Source organism: Saccostrea echinata, unplaced genomic scaffold (genome assembly GCF_033153115.1).
Source record: "Saccostrea echinata isolate AGI-Se365-2 ecotype Australia unplaced genomic scaffold, CSIRO_AGI_Sech_v1 ptg000008l, whole genome shotgun sequence".
Classification (NCBI taxonomy): domain Eukaryota; kingdom Metazoa; phylum Mollusca; class Bivalvia; order Ostreida; family Ostreidae; genus Saccostrea; species Saccostrea echinata.
In genome coordinates this window covers 11,660,080-11,681,750 of record NW_026889757.1, presented here as the reverse complement: position 1 = coordinate 11,681,750, position 21,671 = coordinate 11,660,080, and the positions used below count along the sequence as shown (strand labels likewise).

Genomic DNA, 21,671 nt, shown 5'->3' with positions numbered 1-21,671 from the left:
TGTACATACAATGTAGAAAATAAATCACAAAATAGTGAATGGAAAGAAAATCTTCTCTGTATGATATGTTTACTCAAGTTGTCAATTTATGGATATCGTATCAAATTAGTTTTAAAACAGGGTTTAAGCATGTATGTTGTGAAAAGTAAAAATGAAGTAGATAATGATAAATATCAATTAACATTTAAAAATAGCAGATCTTCACCGGATTCAAAGAAAAATGTATGTTTCTTTTTAGCTTAAAGTTTTCTCTTTTTTATGAAAATGATGGGGAAGCATTTGCGTACGCTTAGTTACACCCTTTTATTTAAATAATCAATCTTTAGAAAGATTTTATATATATATATATATATATATATATATATATATATATATATATATATATATATATATATATATATATATATATATATTTGCCGAGTTACTAAATGGATATACTAAACCAACTAAAAGTGACCTTGGACCCCCCTAATAAACGCGGATATGTGTTATGTTGGTATGAAAAGTCATAGGTATGAAGCTTTAAAAGTCCCCCCCCCCCCGGAATAGGTTTATCATGTTTTTGTCAATTTTCTGGGTTGGATTTTTTTTTCTGACTGGAGTAGACCCCCCCCCCCCTGAAAAAAATTCCTGGATCGACGCCTGCAACTTAATTAAAATTAGATGTTCCGAATCCGTTTCCGCTTCTCAAACGTTTGAGAAGAGGTAGCGGATTCGGAACATCTAGTTTTAATTAGATTGAGTTGCTCGCCAACTTTTAAGTTCTGCTTTAAGGATAGATAATAATGGAGAGTTTTTTGACATCTTCACTAAGACTCTCACAAAGTTTTATAATTGAGGGAGTAAAATTATTATACTAAGACATTGTTTTAAAAAACTGGTATTACATCCAGACCTTAGGTTGTATGCATGTTGAATTGGAAAAAAGGGTTGAATCGATTCGTACAAATAAATCAGGTGCAGAACCATTGATTATTTTATACATTAACTTAAGTTTGTGTTTTTCTCTTCTAAGATATAATGCATGGTTCCCATCCAAGTTCACCATACAAACAAGTTCTTGAAGAATTAACCCTAAGCCCAGTAATAATCCTGGCAGCTTCTATCTGAGCTTTTTCATGCAATTCTGAATTACTTTGTGTACAATTATCCCACACAATGTCTACATATTCTAAGATTGGCCTTATGAAAGCAAAATATTTTATAAGTGAATTTCTATCTATACTATGTTTCAATAACCTAAGTATATTCAGTCTTTTACATGCCCTTTCATATATATGTTTGATTTAAGTAATGAATTTAATAGCTACCCAATTTATATGGTATAAAGTAGGTTGGGGCAGTTTACACTTTATAAACTGGGAAGCGGTTTATAAAAAAAGTGTAAACTGTTTCAACCCACTTTATACCGTATAAATTGGGTAGCTATTTATTTCACTCATTTAGTGTAAGAAAAAAGATGATTGCGCATAAAAAATTACTTCAAATTGTAAACTGTTCCAACCCACTTTATACCGTATAAATTGGGTAGCTATTTATTTCATTCATTTATTGTAAGAAAAAAGATGATTGCGCATAAAAAATTACTTCAAATTGTACAAAATTTAAAGGTAACGTCAGGCGGATCGATACGTTTTTGACGCAAGTAATTGTGACGTAGGCACCCCAAAGTAATTTTTTTATCCAATCAAATACCGCGTTATAACTAAAATTACATTATATATGATTATTCCAAGACACATCTGCCTGAAATTGTACTCCTAAATGAACATGAGTCTTTTATTGTTTTATATAATCACCTCCATATCCAAACTGAATGCAGGGATAACTTATATGATTTCTTGTAAAATCAACATTAACAGTTTTTTTCACTATTAAAATCTACAGCCAAAGCTTTGGACCAATTTATTAATTTTTCAAGATCTTGAGTAAGGGGCATTGTTGGATTAGTAATATTATTTTCTATAATGGCAAACAAAGAAGTATCATCAGCAAACAATCGAATATTACTTGATATATTTTTAGCTATATCATTGATGTATAACAAAAACAAGAACGGATCAAGTACAGATCCCTGAGCCACTCCAGCATCTATAGTTCTATATGCTGATGAAAAACCTACCAAATTCACTCTTTGTTGTGAATTTGAAAGTTTGTTCCCAGCACCAGTGTCTTATTTGTACAAACTCCTTTTTAAGGGGGGTGGGGTTATATAGTTCAATTACATTGTTTAAAAAGGGGGGATAGGAATCTGTTTCAGACGCTTTATTTCTACCGCAGATGTTTTGGCTTTCATTATTTCATTTAAATAAGTCATCCTAAATGCACAGTAAATAGGGCCTAATAGGAATCAAAAACGAGTTAAAACTGTTCCAACTTTATGTCCTTGTTGCATGACAATTTATAATACAGTGTAACGTAAGTTATACTTTGGAAAAAATTGAAGAAAATTTTAAATTGAACTTATTCACCAAAATAAAAGAAAGTTCAAAAAACAAGACAAATCAAAAACCAAAAAAAAGGGGGGGGGGCAAATTAAAACAAAACAAAACAAATTAAAAAAACAACAACAACGACATAACAAAACAAATAATTGCAAACAAAACTCATCTATATACATGTACCTGGTATATATCAAGGATTAATCTCTTATTTAATCCACAATACTTGGATCTTAGTTTATAAAAATATGAGATACCGCTACATGTTATATGTCTTTATAAACGAAGACCCAAGTATCTGTGATCTTTTTGCATATCAATAGGTATACACTATTGTTTTAGTTTTTTTTTAAAGTTCAGCATCCAGAGGTGGAACCACAGGGGCTTGCTCCCGGCGTGTAATAATTATTTATTTAAAAAAAAATCATATACGTTTTAGTATTAACGTATATGATTTTTTTTTAATAAATAATTATTACACGCCGGGAGCAAGCCCCTGTGGTGGAACTTAGATAATGGATAGGCAATAAAATTGAAAGAAAGGGGGGGGGGGGGGTCAAGAATCTTTGTACGAGTTACCTTACGAGTTACTTTACGAACGATTTGTTGTGCACCTAAGGAAGAAAAAATGGATCCGAACAAAATTTTTAGTCAAGATTCAGCGTTTTTGCAGCAGTATCAAGCTGACCTCAACAAACAAGCGTCACATGAAAATGTTGCTCAGCGATCCCACAGTCATATTAGTCTTCTTACTGGGAAACCATCTCAGGTGAATTTTCATCATGTGTATAGAGAGTTTATGGTGTCGAGGAAATTCGAATCATTTTGAACATTTAGTTTTCCCAAACATGCTAAAATCTTTCCTGACGAGAGCAATCTACCTTTTGTCTTACAATAAAGAACAGTTATATTCAGCGCCATGTAGTTTCACTTCAACGATGTAGTTCATTTAAACTACCATATGGATTATTAAAATGCTACATCAAATTCTTGTTAGCTTGTAAAAATTCCTTGGACTTAGATCATATAGATCTATGGGTTTCATCTTTTATCAGTATATTTTGAATTTTTATGGCATGTCATAGTTTAAAGTAAAGTATCTAGATATATAATTGTAGCAGGTATTCCCGGCAATGATGGAAACACACTCAGTTGTAAATTTTAAATTATTCTTTTATTAAGGTGACATAGTTGATGATAGATAAATGGATAATATGGAAATGTCCTGCAATATACAAATTGCATCATAAAAATATGTACAAACAATATATCAATTATCTAATATTCTGATCATAAAAATATAACAAATTATCTGTATTCCCTTTTACAATTAATTATCATATTTATCAATTTAACTCGATATGATAAAATGAAGATATTCTATATAAGGGAGTTAACTCTTACAACATAATTACTCTTAACAGTCTTGTGAAGAGTTATCTTTCTTTTATGTTTCTTACAAATCATAATATATATATACAGATAGACATACCAATTTATGGAATTGAACTTTCTCCAATTTCAATTATTTATATGGTTTACTTATGGTGTTACCTATGTACAACAAATAAAATAATCAGGGATTTGTTCTTTACAAATACCTTTCTCATAACCAATAGATATTTAAATTAGTTTGATTACCAAAATATTCACATCAAAATATTTCTAGGTATATATACAAATTAATTAATAAGAAAACTCCATCAGATTTATCTACATCTGATTATACAGACAGATAATTCAATATGTTAACATTTAAAAGTAAAATATTCTGTTTTCCACCTATTTCACATAAATTATGGAAAACATATCTTAAGGCATAAAAGGGTAAAACTTACATTTTCAGGAACTGTCTTAGGTCTTCAGAAATAAATAAAGTCAGCAGCTTAAACTGTATGTCTTACACCATGAAATCTTGAGCTAAATCTGAATAAAACTCAGTACCCCACAAAGACCAAATTTACAACCAATGAAATCTAACCATTTCAAAATCTGACCAATAGATATGTGTGTGGTCATGTAAAAGTATATGTACAGGTGTGGATTCAAAGGGGTGTATATCTATGTCACTAAATACCCATGTTAGTAAAGAATGAACAGAATGAAACTTTACTAGAAAACTTATCATTTATGCATTTATAACATATTTAATAGTTTATTTAGTTTATATTTATTTTATTTCATTTAAAATCATTTCAACTTTTATAATTTTTAATAAAAGTACCTCTACTACATAATTATATTGGTATACTTATTACAGTCCCCCTAAAAGTGACCACAAAACTAATTATTTGAAATTGATTTAATTTACACAGTTGATAAATACCACAGCTGGAACATCTTTATTGAAGACCTCTCATGCTGGTCCTATGATGAGTGGATCAGGGACCAGTACAAGTAATCCGCATGTCACACAAGTCATTAAAGGACCCCATGGAATGATTTTGAAGAATGTTCAAGCTGGCAGGTAAGGCTAAAAAAAATATGTGTTTCCGTTAACCGACCAGCCCTAATTTTACCCACCATTTACCCACCGGCCTGTATTTTTGATTGCATTTGAATGACTAATGAAACCTTAAAAGTATTCATGAATTATTTTGAAGAGTTGTTGTGGGAACAAAACCAGCAGTTGTAACCAGAACTGTGCCAGTGAATCCATATCTGAAGCGATGGAAAAGACTCAAAAAAGTCATCAAAGATTTAATGTTTGTAAGTATGGGGACTCCAAAACGTGTTTTAGATAACAAAAATGGGGTTGGTGAAAAAACTTATCAAATGACATTAGTATGTGAATGTGTATTTACAAAACAACATTTTTCAGAGTTGCAAATTTAGCTTGAAATGAGATGAAAATTAAATTCATGATTCACTTATATTGATTGGCTTGTAGCTTTCAAATTCAAAATTAGAAGGCAACTCTCAAATTTTTGTGTGAAAATAAGATATGGTTAAAGTGTCATTGCTTTTCCCAACATGTATTGAATATGTACAGGTAGATGTAAATTGTTACATGCAGTGTTTTTACATTTCCTTTGTATTTAAACATATGTGTAGGTCAATGCTTCAATCTGTGACGAAGTGGTCCATGTTGAGGAAAAGATTGCTAAAGCTAAAGAAGAAAGGAGGTAAAGTGGCTAGCCATATTCATATAAATTGAATTAATATATTTGTCAGATATTCATTGAAAAAATTAAATCAATACATTTATAAGATATCTAGTAAACAAAATTTACTCTTGATATTTCCTTGATTGCTATTTGTACATGCAGTGTACAGTATATGCTTGAAAAGCAAATTTGAGATCGATTACATGAACTGCAGAAATTATGCAGACAACATTGCTTTAAAAAGATACATATTGCCAAAATTCTTATGCTCATTTGGCAATGTTGTAGTTAAAAAAAAAACTTGTACAATTAACAGATATATTTCGTTGAAGGTTTCTGTTAAGAAAACTCCTTCACTACGAATCCCTGAAAGATGGATTACCTGCCCCTGGTAAAGTATCACCAGGTGGCAGTAGTAGTAAGTCTATGATATCTGTTGCTGAGGGTAATCCAGAACCATCAATCATCAAGAGCAAGTCCAAAAAGAAGTCTTCTGGTGGGACAGACAAACGGAAATCAGCAACAGCAGTGCCCACAGTAGCCAAAGAAATATTGGGTACTCAAAATAGTACAATAACACATACCACAAAAAATAAAGATACTGAAGTGTATTTTATCAGTGTTTAAAAAAAATAATTTATGAGGAAGCCCAAAGCTTCACTTTTTTTGTAGGAATGCAAAAATATATATATATATATATATATATATATATATATATATATATATATATATATATATATATATATATATATATATATAAGAATTTTTGTTATAATTACCAATGTAATATCAATTCTGAAATTTTCCACTTCAGAGTTTGTATGTTTCTTGGAAAGTTTTATATACAAATTTAATATTGAAATATTCTTAGTTTATTTAAGTGTATAAACCAAAAGCAAATCTAAGTGAATGTTTGTATAAACATTACCAAAACCAGCTGGCAGCTTTCCCATTTGTAATTCTACACACATGATACATTCTCGACTGTGAATATATTATATGATTCATAATCATGTATTTTTAAATTCATAGTACATGTAGTGTGGGTAATAATATTTCCATGGTTCATCATTTTCAGAAACAATGCAGACAAAGCCCAAGAAGTCCAAGTCACAAGTGACCAAGCGTGTAGTGCCTCCATTACAGTTAGACTCCATGGGCAGACCCATCTTTCCCCTCATAATGGGGGATCTGACTCTGCATAGTTTAGGGGAGGTAATATTTAGATGAGAACTTGTCTTTATGTTAAAGTACAGGACATTAACATTTTTATACTGGAATTGCCATGTCCATCTGTCTGTAGACATTTTTGTACAGAGATTTTTTACAGTGAGCCATTCTGATTGTGGGGGTATTAGTCAGAAATATCTGACGTTTTCTAGGCATTTTTCACGATTAATATTTGACATACCAGGCAAAAGTCAGAACCAGCCCATTATGAAAAGTGGAAATTTTCCTGCCCCCAGCTGAACTTGATTTTCAATATTTGCAAATAGAATCAAATGCCTGGAAAATGTCAGATATTTTGGACTATGGGGATATAAGTCCTATTTGGACATCTCCAGTTACATCTAATTTTTAAAGAGAAAAAAATATTATTGAGAAGCCAGTTTCCGTGAAGTGAAGCTTGTCTTTTGTGATTACTGTCCAGAGAGGACTAAATTTAAAATGCAGAGGAAGGTTTTAATGTCTAATATATGCATCACTATTTTTAAAATCAAATTTGATGTAAATAATTTAAATGTGTCAAGAGTGGAAAGTGTTCATGTTTTGTTTTTCTTTTACATGTACATTAAGTTACCAATGAAATTATACACCATTTTCAGATTGTGGTAGACAGACCTAGTTTCCACAATGTCCAGTGTATATTTCCAGAAGGTTTCTGTACAACAAGGTACTATGCCTCCACTGTGTTTCCAGACAAAAAGTGCCTGTATACCTGTAAAATCTCCAGCAGTGTACAGGGGCCTCTGGTAAGTTAGTTTTTTTTTTCATTTTTCATGTAGGGTATGCCTTTCCACTTCTTTAAAAAGAATAGGCCAAATATTGATATATACATGTATGACTTTTTCAGTTTCATGAGAGTATTGTGTTATCGTATAGGTTTCAGTACAATGTTTCCATGTTTATTTAAGAGTTGATAAGGAGTTTAAACTTCTATGTTCATTAAGCTGTGATATTCTATCATTGATATCAGAAAGCTTTGAGCTATAGCAATGGATGAACTAGAATTCACCAATTTCAGAATTTTTCATTATTATATAAATCAACAGAAGAAAAATTGGGTCTCTATGGTAAATGACTTTTTTTCTTTTAGTAACTTTCAAGATTTCTTGACACTAACTTATTTATTGTGGTTTTTGCAGTTTGAAATAGATGCTGATGATGATGAAGATCTGGTATTAAGCAGCCATTCTATTGGAGAATGTCACAATCAGCTGATCAACATGATTAATAGGTCAAGGTCAGTAGAAATATAAACATGGTAGCAAAAAAGAAAACAAAACAAAAAATTGAAAAAAAAAGTTCTACAGTAATAAATATTTAGATTTAATTGCCAACCAAAATATGTTCCTTGTTATACTTCACAATCAAGTTTTATTAAATTCAGCTCTCTTTTTTCTTGGCATTTCAAGTTATAAGAATAATGTAGTATGACAAAATTTGATGATTTGTGTGTGGTGGTTAGGCAGTGGCCAGATAGCTCGGTAGAGCACCTAGTGATTCAGGGAACCCAGGCACAAATCCTGTCTGTCTGTCACATTTTTCTCCCTTTGCTGGTTACATTTGGTGTCATGCCATGCCCTGGAAGTGACAAGTGCAAGACCAGGGAATAGCCAGGGTTGTAGTCTTTGGGGACAAAAACTTAAGGAGGGAGGAATGTGGCAGTTAGACAGGTTTGAGCACTGGTGGCAAGATAGATCAGTTGTTAAAGCACCTGACTTACGCCTCAAGGGGCCTTGATTCAAATCCTGATCTAGTCATTGCATTTTTCTCACTTGATTGTTACATATATAGTCCTTGTATTTTAAAAGTACTCAATTTATTATAGGGTATATCAGTATTTATAAATTAGGAGATAAGTTAATCAGAGTTACTTCCCTTACAGAGGTATGGAGATACTTGAACCCTCAGGAAGGGGTGCAGATTTCTTTGGGCTGACCCACCCAGTGGTACAGAATCTCATTCAGAGCTCCCCTGGGGCCAAACGTTGCAGTAATTACAAGTGGGTCAAGTTTGAGATAAGTAAAACAGACACCAATGAGAGTGTTGGTACAGAGATGTTGCAGGATCCCACAATAGGATATGATGCATTCAGAGTTGCACTTATTAAAGGTGAGATTTTTATCTCATTTGAGCTATAATCTCTGGTGAGCTTTTCTATGCTTTTAAAATTGCAAATTGTCAGTATTATTTATGACTTTGACTTTTTAAATCTTTTTTTTTTGGTCAAAGAAATTGAAAGCCAGGGTTCGACATTCACGCTCGTCACCTCGTCATTTCCATCCCGGAATGATTTTGGACGACCTGATTTTCAGTGTGGCTCGCCCAAATGACGACCTGGGACGAGTTGGGAATATTCAATAATGTTGTTTAATATTTTAAAAGAAACTTTATAAGGCCTTGAAAACATTGTTTCCTGTAACCCGACCGACCCATTCAAATAGGATTTTTCTTTCTGTCAAATTTGTGTTTGATCAATCAGCTGATGTAATTTTTACCAAAAGTGTTAAATTAAGTTTTATTTGAGATATAAAATATGTAAACTTAGTCAACAATCACCATTAATATAAAGGGTAATGATCATTATTGTAACATCTAGCATTTCCCCCACAACTTTCTAATGTTCGTTTTCTGCTGCTAGACAGCCATGTTGGGTGTCCAGTGTAAACATCACTCCTGGTTAATTCAGTCCAGGGATGCTTGACCCCATTTATTTAGGCCTTTATGGTAAGAGAAAATGAATGTTTTAAACTAGAAAGTTTATTTTGTGTTAGTATGTGAGGTGAGATTGTACATTAGCAAAAAAAAAAAAAAAAAAAAAAAATCCCCACCTACCAACCCTTGATTCATTGGGAATTAATGTTACATGAAACAAACATAATTTTTAAAGCCTAATTAGCATTCTGATTCTACTTATTAATATTTGTTGGCTGTTATTTTTGTTTGATAAAACACTGGAAGACAGCTTTTGGCATTCCAAAAATGTCTGGTGTACATTTTATAATACAGAAGCACAACTTCTGTTATCTTAACAAATTTTAAACAAATGCACATTTTTTTTCATTTGATATTTTGTTTGGGCAACCTGAAATTCATTTGGGCAACCTGAAATCAGTACCAAGGTTGCCCAAATGGCGAGTCCAAATTTTGACGAGTGTCGAACCCTGGAAAGCTACTGTGGAATCATCATTGTGCGTAGGGGACCAATGTCGTGGGTTACCCTTACCGTATATACATCCCCACGAACATTTATCTTGTAAATTCACTGCAGAACTGTAGCTTTATGGTTTGATATTTTAGTCTTTGACATAACGCTACAGATCCTTTAATGCAAATATGGTGCAATTTACGGCGCAAGATTTTCTGCGCATGGTTGGAGATGTATTTTGCCACTTTCCAGTATTGATCAATCAACTGCCTTTCATTCCCTTATTGTAGACATATTCTATAATATTTACATTTCCAATGTCTTTGTCCGAGATAAAACTACAAATAGTAAAAATACTTTATTTCTACATATTTACATTTCCAATGTCTTTGTCCGAGACAAAATTTCAAATAGTAAAAATACTTTATTTCTACATAAATCTACTGGTTCATCGATAGGCCTGGTGAAAAAAAATCACTGAACGGCCTTACGGGGCAGCACAAATAGAGACAGAAGCGGGGGCTTGTAGCACGTAAATTGGCAGAATCAAGAGCATGTACTAAATATAAGGAATAACTGTCAGATTTTTTGGTTTCATGACAATGATCAATCGATTGGCTTGTGTGATAATTTTATGCATAAACGCCTTCGGCGTTTATGCAAATTATCTCGCAAGCCAATCGATTGATCACATCATGAAACCAAAAAATTAGACAGTTATTCCTTAAACCAATCTGTATAATTATTTTATCCATCTCCTAATTCTTTATAGTTGCCTCTACAGACCAATAAACTCACTTGTGAATTTTTTGCAATCCCACAACAAATTCACAATAGCGAGTTTATTGATCTGTAGAGATGATTATAAACACTAATGAAGGTTAGGAAGTGGATAAAATATACAGGTTGTTTATAGAATATTTCTACAATTTAGGGAATGATAGGTTGTTGATTGACCAATGTTGGAAAGTGGCGAAATACATCCCCAACTGTGAGCAGAAAATCTTGTTATATACCAAGGAAATTTTATCTTGATATGACTTATAATGACCTTTCCTTTTTGTGTAGGTGGAATCAAGCATCAGATGCCATTTGAGTCTTCTGGAAGCCTGCGATCACTGCTGACAACAAAGCCATCCACAAAAACTTGAAAATTGATCATTACAAAACTATACATGTACATTAAATGAAATAATATTTCAGTAGCAAAATTATTTGTTTCATAAAAAACATCATCATGACTTAATTCACTTCTGTTTAAGTGCTGCATGCATGAGAGTTGATGGTTTGAATTGATGACAATTATGTGCATAATCTAAGTGTTTAGTGGTAAGATCTAAGAATAAATAAATATTTTCTATACAATGTGTTCTCTTTAACAGTTATTCTACAGCACATGATATAGAAATGGTATGCTCATATGTTATTCCTACCTTGCTTAAGGCTATATGACCATACCATTACATGAGATCATGTAATCATAACACTACAGACTGTAATTAAAGAGTATGTATCTTTGCTGACTTCCTAGCTTTATTAAACAATTACAGAAGACATGTTGATACAAAACATTGATCAATAATATATATACATGATACATATTGTGCATTTATTTCAAAGTGTACAAAGTCACTCTCCCCCCCCCCCCCCCCCCAGTTATCTTTATATGTGTCTATGTGTTGACAGTTGCGGTCCCTCCCCCACTTCCCTCTGCCTCCTCTTTACGTTTCATAGCCATATAATACACATTGGCTCGCCTCCTCTCTTGCTCAGCTTTCTCCTCAATTTTAGCTGTAGGGAAAAATGTTCCATTATGGTAGTAATTTCCAAGGCATAATGCTGCAATGATGAATACCCCTGATCCGGCTCTAATAGCCATCATTTTCTCAGATAGAGCGGCGTTCCTATTCTTGACAGCCCGAACTCCGTTGACAAAGGCATAAAAACAAACACCAAAACCTGGAATAACAATGGGATATACAGTTTTACAGTTTACATTTTTAACAGCTTGCCACAATAACTGTATTTGCATCTTTGCAAGTATCATTACCTATTTGAGATTTTGATAATATCCTGTAAAAGATTTTTGGAGTGCAGTGATTTTTTTTTTTAATAAAATTGATAAAGATCAATGATTACGCAATGTCTGTTTATACCTGCTATCACAAAAGGATTTTTCTTGGAATATGCAAATAATTTCTCCGAGAAACTTTCCTGGGTAACATCGGATACACTTTCAAATCCTTCTATGTATGGTCTTCCTCCTGTTGGTGGATCTAAATATTTAACTCTTTGTTTACTTGAGGGAAGATAGGCATATTTTTTATCCTCATCTGACATTGTTGAGGATATTCGGGACAGTGAACAGTTGAAGGCAAGACGATCCTAATTAAGTCGTAATAATTACAATTGCAAATAAACAAGATTTTGGTTTATTTTATTTTATTTTTTGGTTTTTGATATATGTAAAAAATCTATTATTGAAATGTTTCGATTATTACCTTTGAACATAGCTGAACAATTTTTTATGTACGGCTTATCCAAAAAAAAAAAAACCTTACTTCCGGTTTTGAGCACGTGTCCAGTGTTTGATAACAAACTTTGAAACAAATTTTGGTTAGATTTGTCTTATAATGGTATATAAATATGGGTAAATTAAAGAAACAAAGAAAGGGAAAGAAATTCAACTATGATAAGAATAGAAGAAAGGAATGGAAGAAGTCAAAGAAGTTGCCAAGCATCGAATGGTGTGTATTCTTCTTCTTTTTTTTCTTCTTCCCTTGATGGAGTAAACTCAATTTGAGTGTTAAAACTCCAGTAATTCCGTAGTGAACAGCTAAAAATCTATTTACACCGTATTAAAAGGGATAAAAATTTAAAAGTGGACAATTTAGTGGTGTAGAATATCAGACACGCTGATGGACTGTATTGCATGTCTGAAGGTGTCCACTGATGGTGAATTCCTAATTGTGGCTGGTATATTGTTCCATGCTATGATAGTTGCTGGTATGAATGAGTATTTGTAGACATCAACCCTGGTGCTGATTTGGCGGATTTTGTTTGCCATAGAACCACGGGTTCTGCTATTGGTGACATGTAGCACATGATGTACCGGAACTTCCACAATGTGATGGTAGATCTTGTAGAACATGATCACTCGGTTCCGGGCCCTCCGATGTTCCAGTGGTTCCCAGCCGAGTTGGTATAGCATGGTGGTCACACTTCCTGGGTCCCTTGATGAGTAATCACCTGTGGCGAACCTTGCTGCCCGGCGCTGAGCATCTTCTAGATGTTGGATTAAATGATGTTGGAAAGGATCCCAAACCACTGACGCGTACTCCAATACTGGACGTACTAGCGTAGTGTATGCCTTGCTTCTGATAGCCTGTGGGCAACTTCTGAGGTTCCTTCTTAAAAATCCAATTGTTCTCGTGGCCTTGGCAGAAGTTGAGTTAATATGCTCGCGCCATGAAAGATCTTTGCTAATTGTGATACCAAGGTATTTACCACTTGGGACATCTTCCAGGGTATGGTTATGCAGTTGGTATGATTCTTTAATTGGATGGCGTTTCTTAGATATGTGGATAATGGTACACTTCTGAGAGTGAAAGGTCATCTGCCAGTCCTTTTCCCATTTCTCAAGTGCACATAAGTCCTGTTGGAGTTGGACTGTGTCATTGATTGATTGAATTGTCCTGTAAATGAGGCAGTCGTCTGCAAATAATTTAACATTTGATGTTACCACCTCCGGGAGGTCATTGATGTAGGCAAGAAATAATAGGGGACCCATTACTGTGCCTTGAGGTACTCCGGAGTTCACGTCTGCTATGTTGGAGGACATCCCTTCAACCAATACTCGCTGTTTTCTGTCTGATAAGAAACTTTCTATCCATTGTAGAGTGCAGCCACGAATCCCATAATAATTCAGTTTGTGGAGGAGACGTTGGTGTGGTACCTTATCGAATGCTTTGGCGAAATCCAGTAAGATGACGTCAATCTGGTTTCCATTCGATAGGCTACTAGCAAGATCTTGTACTGTGGCAATAAGTTGAGTCTCACATGATCGCTTACTACGAAATCCGTGCTGTGCTGGTGTAAGGATAGAGTTCCTTTCAAAGTGGTCCATGATGTTAGAATGGAGAATGTGTTCCAGGATCTTGGAGCAAATTGCTGTAAGTGATACAGGACGATAATTTGCCGCTGCACTCTTGTCGCCTTTCTTAAAGATGGGGACTACATGGGCCATCTTCCAGTCATCTGGTACACATCCACAATTCAAAGACGTTTGGAATAGAAAGGTCAATGCAGGTGTAATCTCCTCTGCCAATTCCTTCAGAAAACGTGCTGAAATGGCATCTGGTCCTGTAGCCTTGTGTGGTTGTAAGTTACTTAATAGCTTGTACACACCACGTGGATTGATGATTATGCTGTCCATTGTTAGGAATGGGCTGGGACCCTTGTCTGGAGCTCGGCTAGTGTCCTCCGTTGTAAATACGGATTTAAACTGTTCGTTTAATATATTCGCCTTGGCTTGTGGGTCGCTGGTTATGAGCCCGTCCGTATTCCGTAATGGTGCTACACCAGAGGCTTCTTGTTTTTTGCTCTTAATAAATGACCAGAATTTCTTGGGATTTTCTGAGGCACTGGGGGTGATAATGTCATTCATGTATTGTTGATAGGCAAGACGAATAGTGCGCTGGCATTCTGATTTAAGAGACAGGTACCTTTGCTGGTCACACTGCTTCTTTGTTGCCTTGGCTTTGTGGAATGCACGTAGTTTCCTGCGTGATAAACGTCTGCTAGCTGTATTGATCCAAGGGTTTGATGTCCTGGATCGTGTGAGCTTATGAGGAACATGTCGGTTCATGATGCTAAGTGTGGAGTCTCTAAAGAGTTCCCAGAGAGTGTCAACAGAAGTGAAAGGTCTGGTGATAAAGTCTTGTACAAAGTTGTTTATGCACATATTAGACAGGTTGGGACCAATCTCCCCAAAATGATGCAAAAAATGAAATTTTTTTGTTAGTTAAGATATTGTAAATTGGCATAAGAATACCTAAAAAGCGACTACTTTCAGTAACCATGTTTTTGTATCCCTACTATTTAGAAGATTGGTCCCTCAAAAGATCCTAATAAACGTCTTGGGGATCAATCTCATAAACTGCATAGCTAGTGTTATAGAAAAACTTGCTTACCAAAAGTTGTTGCTTTCAATGCATAAGTATACAGATATACAATATTTAAGGCCAAAAACTTCTTCAATTTTTGCAATGGAAATGCATTTAAGTTAATATGTTGACGGTGCGACATTAAGGGCGAGCGCAGATACATGTACCTATATTCAGTATTATTTTGATCGGGTTCTGCAAATCGCACTTGACATTTAGTACATCTATACTCTGACGTCATATGACGTCACTTGTAATTACCAAAACGAAGTGTGAACAGTGCTAATTTTAATAAAGAAGGTTTAATCTACTATTTATCTGCTATACATCCATCAAATCAAGGTGAGTTTATTTTTTTCTTGAAACTTCTTGTTACCGCGAAAACGTTGTTTGCAGCGAGATGCAATTCGTAAAGCATTATGGGACCACAGGTAACTGCGGAAAAAAATTCGTTTGGATCAATGTGCAAAATCCGAATTTTTCTTCGCCCAGGCGTTGCTTAAAGAGCTCGCAGTGACGAGTGGCGCTTCGTGCCGCTCGCTGCGCTCGCTATTACAGTGAAACCTTGTTATCTTGAATTTGATCTGACCAAGAAAAAACTTTGTGATATCCGAGGATTCGAGATATTGGGGTAAAAAATACTTAAAGAATAAGTGGTCGGGACTTCCAAATCACTTCAACATATCCATGGTATTCGAGATATTAGTGTTTCAGATATCGAAGTTCAACTGTATTAAAAAAAAGGTTGGGACTGCCAGCTGGTTTTCCTGAGTCCCTGGTATTCTATTATTGGTGTTCCAGATAACAAAAAAGCAACAGTATATCCCATTTGAGAGATTGGTTCAAACCTGCTATAATCTAAAGGTTTGTTATGCCCCAGCAGCATAGTACCTTGTTTCTGTAATATAATTTACCATCATAGCATAAAATTAACACCTGATATTTATAGGGATGAAATGATTCATTGCGGTATTTTTTATCAATTTGATACACAGAGCAAAATCTCCATTTTCGATTATGTAAAAAAACACAACTCGGCATAAATAATATTAATACCTTAAATTCTTTAGTACTGATAGTATGTAAAATAATCTTGAACAGTCAATTCATTCTTATCAATTTCTTCTAGTCAATTTGCATGTCAATTAAGTGACTGGATTTAGTGAAACAAAGCATAAAACAAGGTTGAATTTTTTTCTTTCTTTCAAAATGTATCGTATTGAAATAACCATTAAAATAATATGCTATGTATCTTATTGTGAAGGAGGCCCTGGCATATCGTTTCACCCCTAGATATTTAATTCTAAATTACATGCACATGATGGAGTACATTCCTCCTAAAAATGCAGTCATTTTTGGCTCCATTTTATCTTCGACCCTATTGCCTTGTCACAATTGGGCATATTTAAACCAGAGGGAATTCAAAGAAGACAACTTTACTTAAAACAGGGTTATTTTCAGCCTATGTTATTATGGCCCCTTCATATCTGCAAACAATTTGCCCTGTCTTTGCTCAGACAAGGCTGTATTAAAGGGATAATACTGTCTTCTTTGAATTTTCCCTGTTATACATTTGACAACTTACAAAGTGGACAAAGGGGGTAAAATAAAATGGGGCAAAAATTTCCCTGTGTATGGACTCTCTTAAACAACATTGTATGGGGATGAACTTAAAACATGGGAACATTGTTTGCAAGAGTGAAAGGTCTAAAATAACCCATATACATACATCATACGTCACTAAATTATGGGATTTAGCTAAGACTTGACAGGATTGAAATACCTTTTATAGCAAATTATCTTAGCTTTAAATCATTTTGAGTAGTCTGAAATCTGCAAACACTTTAATTTAGACCCATGTATGTTATATACAGTCAGACCTCATTGTCGTGGACTTGATGAGACTAGAAAAATTGTGATATCCAAGGATTTGAGATATCAATGTTAAAATACATAAAGGAAAGGTGGTTTGGACTTTCACCTCTCTTCAACATATCCTTGGAATGTATACTTACTTGTGTGAATAAATAACTACACTAAATTTGAACTTTTTTAAACAGTAATTGTAATACAACTGCATTTGTAATGACCTGGCTGTTTTTGTTGATATTTATACAGTGCTCAGATAAAAAAGGCATGGGATCCTAAGAAGTCAATGAGAAGAAACCTAGAAGAGATGGGAATTTCAGCTGATCCCAACCAAACTATAAAGATTCCAAAAACAAAGGTATCAACTATGTTCATATATATAATTAGTCAGTATAGTGAAACTTGTGTAATCCGAAATCTTGCCTAATACGATGTAATAAATCAGTCCCAACAATAAAATTCAATTTTTTAAAATCTTGTCTAATCTGTAGTGTAGTCTAATATGGCCAATTCCTTTGGAACCAATGCTGTCTGGATTAAACAAGTTTTACTGTATTTTTAGGTCACCTGAGTCACTCAGGTGACCTATTGCTATCCGTTTTTGTCCGTCGGCGTGCGTCGTGCGTCGTGCGATGTGCGTTAACATTTGAACATTTTTAGCTTCTTCTCTGAAACCACTCAACCAATTTCAACTAAATTTGGCATATAGCATCTATGGGTGAAGGGGAACAAAAATTGTGAATTTCATGGTCCCTGCCCCCCTGGGGCCTGAGGGGTGGGGCTAAAACCACCAAAATTAATGCAATCTTTAAAAATCTTCTTCTTTACTCCTGGACATCAAGCAGTCAAACTGTTGGCATCATTGTGATAAGCATTGAGTCCTCTACCAAAATTGTGAAATTCATGGCCCCAGGGTCAGGTGTTCTGGTGCTAGGGCGGGGCTATATAGATCATATAGTGAAAGTGCATTATTTCTTTGAAAATCTTCTTCTATGCTCCTGGGTATTAAATAAACTAACTAAGTATATAGTTATGATGAGTAAGAGTGACTCTTCCAAAATTGTGAAATTCATGGCCCCAGGGGCAGGGGTTCTGGTGTTAGGGCGGGGCTCTATTGATTATATAGTGAAAATGCATTAATCCTTTGAAAATCTTTTTCTCTACTCCTGGGTATTAAATTCAGTAACTAAGTACATAGTTATGATGAGCAAGAGTGCCTCTTCCAAAATTGTGAATTTCATGGCCCCTGGGTCAGGGGTTCTGGTGTTAGGGTGGGGCTCTATTGATTATATAGTGAAAATGCATTAATCCTTTGAAAATCTTCTTCTCTACTCCTGGGTATTATTGAAACACATTAAATACATAGTTATGATAATCAAGAATGCCTCTTTCAAAATTGTGAAATTCGTGGCCCCTGGATCAGGGGTTCTGGTGTTAGGGCGGGGCTCTATTGATTATAAAGTGAAAATGTTTTAATTCTTTAAAAATCTTTTTCTCTGCACCTGGGTATTATTTAAACAAACTAAGTACATTGTTATGATAAGCAAGGATGCCTCTTCCAAAATTGTGAAATTCATGGCCCCGGGGACAGGAGTTCTGGTGCTAGGGCGGGGTTATATAGAACCTATAGTGAAGGTGAATTATTTCTTTGAAAATCTTCTTCTCTGCCCCTGGGTATTGCTTAAACAGGCTTAAGTACATTGTCATGATACACAAGGATGCCTCTTCCAAAATTGTGAATTTTATGACCCCAGGTTTAAGGGTTCTGGTGGGGGGGGGGGGGGGCTTCTATTGATTATAAAGTGAAAAAGCAAAATTTCTTTGAAAATATTCTTTTCTTCTTCTGGTTAAAAAAGCAAAGAAGCTAAGTGTATAGTTATGATGAGCAAGTGTGCTTCTTCCAGAGTAGTGAATTTCATGACCTCTGGGTCAGATGTGCTGGTGTGAGGGTGGGGCTCTTGATAATTTAGAGCAAATGCATTAATTCTATTAAATAATCCTGTTTGCTCCTTAGTGTTAAGCAGATAAACAAAGTGATGATGAGCAAACATATGGTCCCAGGGTCAGAAGCTCTGGTGTTTTGGGGGGGGGGGGGGGGGGGCTCTATTGATAATATAGTGAATCTGTAGTAAAAATGCATTATTTATTTAAAAATCTTCTCCGCACCTGGGCATATCTCAGGCAAACAGAGTAAAAGTTTTTATAAGGAAGGGAATTTTTACCAGATTTTTGAACATCTGGACCATTTGGTCAAGTGTTCTGGTCCTGGCCAGGGCTCTATTAGTTTGTATTCTACTGAGAGGAGTTATTCCCCTTTGCCATTTACTTTTGATAATTTATCACTGTAAATAATGTACTTGAAAGGTTAATAGAATAAGATAATTATGCAAAAACTTTTATTGTATAATACAAAAAGTACTTTCATAGTTTTAATGATCAGATAGATTTGTAAGTAGTAGATAAATAAAAATGAGACAAAAATAACTTGTCTTATTAAATATTCATCAAAGACCAAGAGATGCCAATGTAAGAGATTTCAACAAAGGATTAAAATAGTACAGAAGCATTGATAATTTGTTAATATACTGTATAGTGATAGTGATAAATGGGGAACAGATTAGAACCTAATTTATGAACTGTTAATGAATATTAAGACCAATTATTTTGTTGATCATGATCACCCTATTTTTCTTGCTTTTGGGCAACAAAGCTTCACCTTTTAGTTCATTTTATACTCTATGCGTCCTTGAAATTGTTTTATCATACTCAGGTGACCGTTAAGGCCCTTGGGCCTCTTGTATTTTTTGGGGGTTGGGGGTTGGGTGGGTTAGAGGGGTTTATGTATCAAATTCTTTATTTGAGATAGAAAATAGTAAATTTGAAATGTTTGAAAGATCTAAAATTATCAGATATAAACTTATAAATTATTTGACTGTTAATCTTTGGATCTCTGATAAATCTGTCTAACATTGATGAATGAAACAAAGTCACTACTTGACAAGTCTATATTATCCAAATATTCCTTTTAAAATTTATTTTCTGTATTCCCAAAAAAGTATTCAGTACTGTTCAGAAAAAGGGGTATATTCTTTAGATGAGTGAAATTAAATCAACATTGAATACTATAAATACATTTAATAAACATTATACTGTATACAGGGAAAATTTTGCCCCCATTTTATTTTCGTCCCTTTCACCCTACTCACAGGTCGGCGAATTTAAAAACGGACGAATTCTAAAAACACAGTAATATTTATTAAACAGAACTGTGACTGGGCAAATTTAAAATGGGGCAAAATTGTTTGCAAGTGTGAAAGGGCGAAAATAACACAGGGTGAAAATAACCCTGTATACAGTATAAAGTTAAAAGTTCTTGTGAATGCTAAGCCAAGAAAAATTTTAAATAGTTATAACTGAATACAGTTTCCTCAAAGAAAAATTTTATATGCACATTTTACATGTACTTTAGGGCTTGAATGTACGTGCATTTATTTCAGTTTTAATTCAGATCATGCTCTTTCACAGGATTTTTTAATGGATGAAGAAAATGATCAAGAAAGTGAAATGAGAGAGAAAAAAGTTCATAAAAAACAACCCAAGGAGCATGTTGTTCAGGGTAACACATTAGTCTATAGAAAGGTGTAAATTAATGACTGGAAATGAATATTCATGTATATTGTGCACTAAAACAGACTGAAGCAAATACATGTAATTTAGAATCTTTTGATATATAGAATTCATTTTCAGTGTCTCAAATACTGATATCCTTCATAATTGGGAAATACTTTTATCAAGGAGAATCTGTAGTGTGACTTTATTCAATTTTCACCCCCAATATCTTGAACTTTTTGACACCTCAATATCTTGACCATTGAATTTGAGATACTTAGGTTTGAATCTGTTTAATTGTAAGGTGTTCTATATCTTCTTTGGTTAATGATTTAATACATAATATTTTTGAATAGATACACACAGGTGCAATAAATCTTTGACATTATTGTTTACCAGATGTTATTCAGAAATGCATGTTACATGTTTGAACTTTCATATCATCAGCTGATATGATGGGGAGATAACTCTAACAGTTGTATATTTATTCCTTGTAGAGCTGGAGGAGGAGGCTAATGTGCCACTAGAGAAGACATTGAGACTGTCCTCTGAAGAGACAAAGTACTGTATATATATGATGGAGAAGTATGGAGAAGATTACAAGGTTTGACATAGGATTCACTTTGGTCTAACAATATGAAGCCTCTTGTTTATAGATTATAAATAGTAACACTTGGAACAAATTTGAGCTTACTAGGTCAGTTCTTGACTTAAATTTCAATGCAGTTTATTATTATTTTTTTTGTTGAATATTCATATCCACTCTATTGCAAAAAGTTGCATTCTAATGTCAACCACAGTGTGTGCTCAGATTGTTGCCAGACAAGTACATGTAGCTGCAACAAGTTGCATGATTTTATTAAATCTTGTGTTTCTAGGCTATGGCACGAGACAGAAGAAATTATTATCAAGACACCCCAAAACAGATCAAAAGGAAAATCAAGGCCTTTATGAATATCCCAGAGCAGTACAATGCCTACCTGGCCACCAAAGCCTCTTCCTCAGGTATGGATCAAACATTAATGTGAAAACAGCTTCCATTTTGTGACTGAGGTGCAAAGTGATTGAAACTCTTTCCTGCAGTGGCCAACACCAATAATATATGTAA

At 34.2% G+C, this 21,671-nt stretch overlaps 3 protein-coding genes across 3 annotated transcripts in view; 2 read left to right on the top strand and 1 right to left on the bottom strand.

The window, feature by feature from the left end:
* The first annotated feature begins 3,067 nt into the window (after nucleotides 1-3,067).
* Nucleotides 3,068-11,287, top strand: LOC133181078 (transforming growth factor beta regulator 1-like). Its single transcript, XM_061315619.1, has 10 exons — nucleotides 3,068-3,210; nucleotides 4,757-4,908; nucleotides 5,045-5,150; nucleotides 5,496-5,566; nucleotides 5,881-6,104; nucleotides 6,627-6,763; nucleotides 7,375-7,521; nucleotides 7,915-8,012; nucleotides 8,658-8,884; nucleotides 10,989-11,287. The coding sequence occupies exons 1-10, from the start codon at nucleotides 3,070-3,072 to the stop codon at nucleotides 11,069-11,071; spliced, it is 1,386 nt and encodes a 461-aa protein (XP_061171603.1). The 5' UTR covers nucleotides 3,068-3,069; the 3' UTR covers nucleotides 11,072-11,287.
* Nucleotides 11,288-11,577: 290 nt separating this feature from the next.
* On the bottom strand, nucleotides 11,578-12,282 carry LOC133181436 (uncharacterized). Its single transcript, XM_061315944.1, has 2 exons — nucleotides 12,077-12,282; nucleotides 11,578-11,879 (listed from the first exon to the last, which is right to left on the bottom strand). Exons 1-2 carry the CDS (start codon nucleotides 12,258-12,260, stop codon nucleotides 11,593-11,595), a joined length of 471 nt encoding a protein of 156 aa, XP_061171928.1. The 5' UTR covers nucleotides 12,261-12,282; the 3' UTR covers nucleotides 11,578-11,592.
* Nucleotides 12,283-12,486: 204 nt separating this feature from the next.
* LOC133181079 (uncharacterized) overlaps nucleotides 12,487-21,671 on the top strand; it is a 43,562-nt gene continuing 34,377 nt past the window's right edge. The window contains exons 1-5 of the mRNA XM_061315620.1: nucleotides 12,487-12,667; nucleotides 17,204-17,312; nucleotides 20,480-20,570; nucleotides 21,061-21,167; nucleotides 21,442-21,568. Coding sequence (XP_061171604.1) covers nucleotides 12,567-12,667; nucleotides 17,204-17,312; nucleotides 20,480-20,570; nucleotides 21,061-21,167; nucleotides 21,442-21,568 — 535 coding nt within the window. The 5' untranslated portion in view covers nucleotides 12,487-12,566. The remainder of the gene's footprint in view (nucleotides 12,668-17,203; nucleotides 17,313-20,479; nucleotides 20,571-21,060; nucleotides 21,168-21,441; nucleotides 21,569-21,671) is intronic.

What these genes read in the sequence shown, in the direction of transcription:
- LOC133181078 (XM_061315619.1), top strand. Translation starts at nt 3,070, where the DNA reads ATGGATCCGAACAAAATTTTTAGTCAAGATTCAGCGTTTTTGCAGCAG. An exon ending in AGTAGCCAAAGAAATATTGG is followed by an intron (nt 6,105 to 6,626) that starts GTACTCAAAATA and finishes CATCATTTTCAG; the next exon opens with AAACAATGCAGACAAAGCCC. An exon ending in AACATGATTAATAGGTCAAG is followed by an intron (nt 8,013 to 8,657) that starts GTCAGTAGAAAT and finishes CTTCCCTTACAG; the next exon opens with AGGTATGGAGATACTTGAAC.
- LOC133181436 (XM_061315944.1), bottom strand. Translation starts at nt 12,260, where the DNA reads ATGTCAGATGAGGATAAAAAATATGCCTATCTTCCCTCAAGTAAACAA. An exon ending in AAATCCTTTTGTGATAGCAG is followed by an intron (nt 11,880 to 12,076) that starts GTATAAACAGAC and finishes TTGTTATTCCAG; the next exon opens with GTTTTGGTGTTTGTTTTTAT.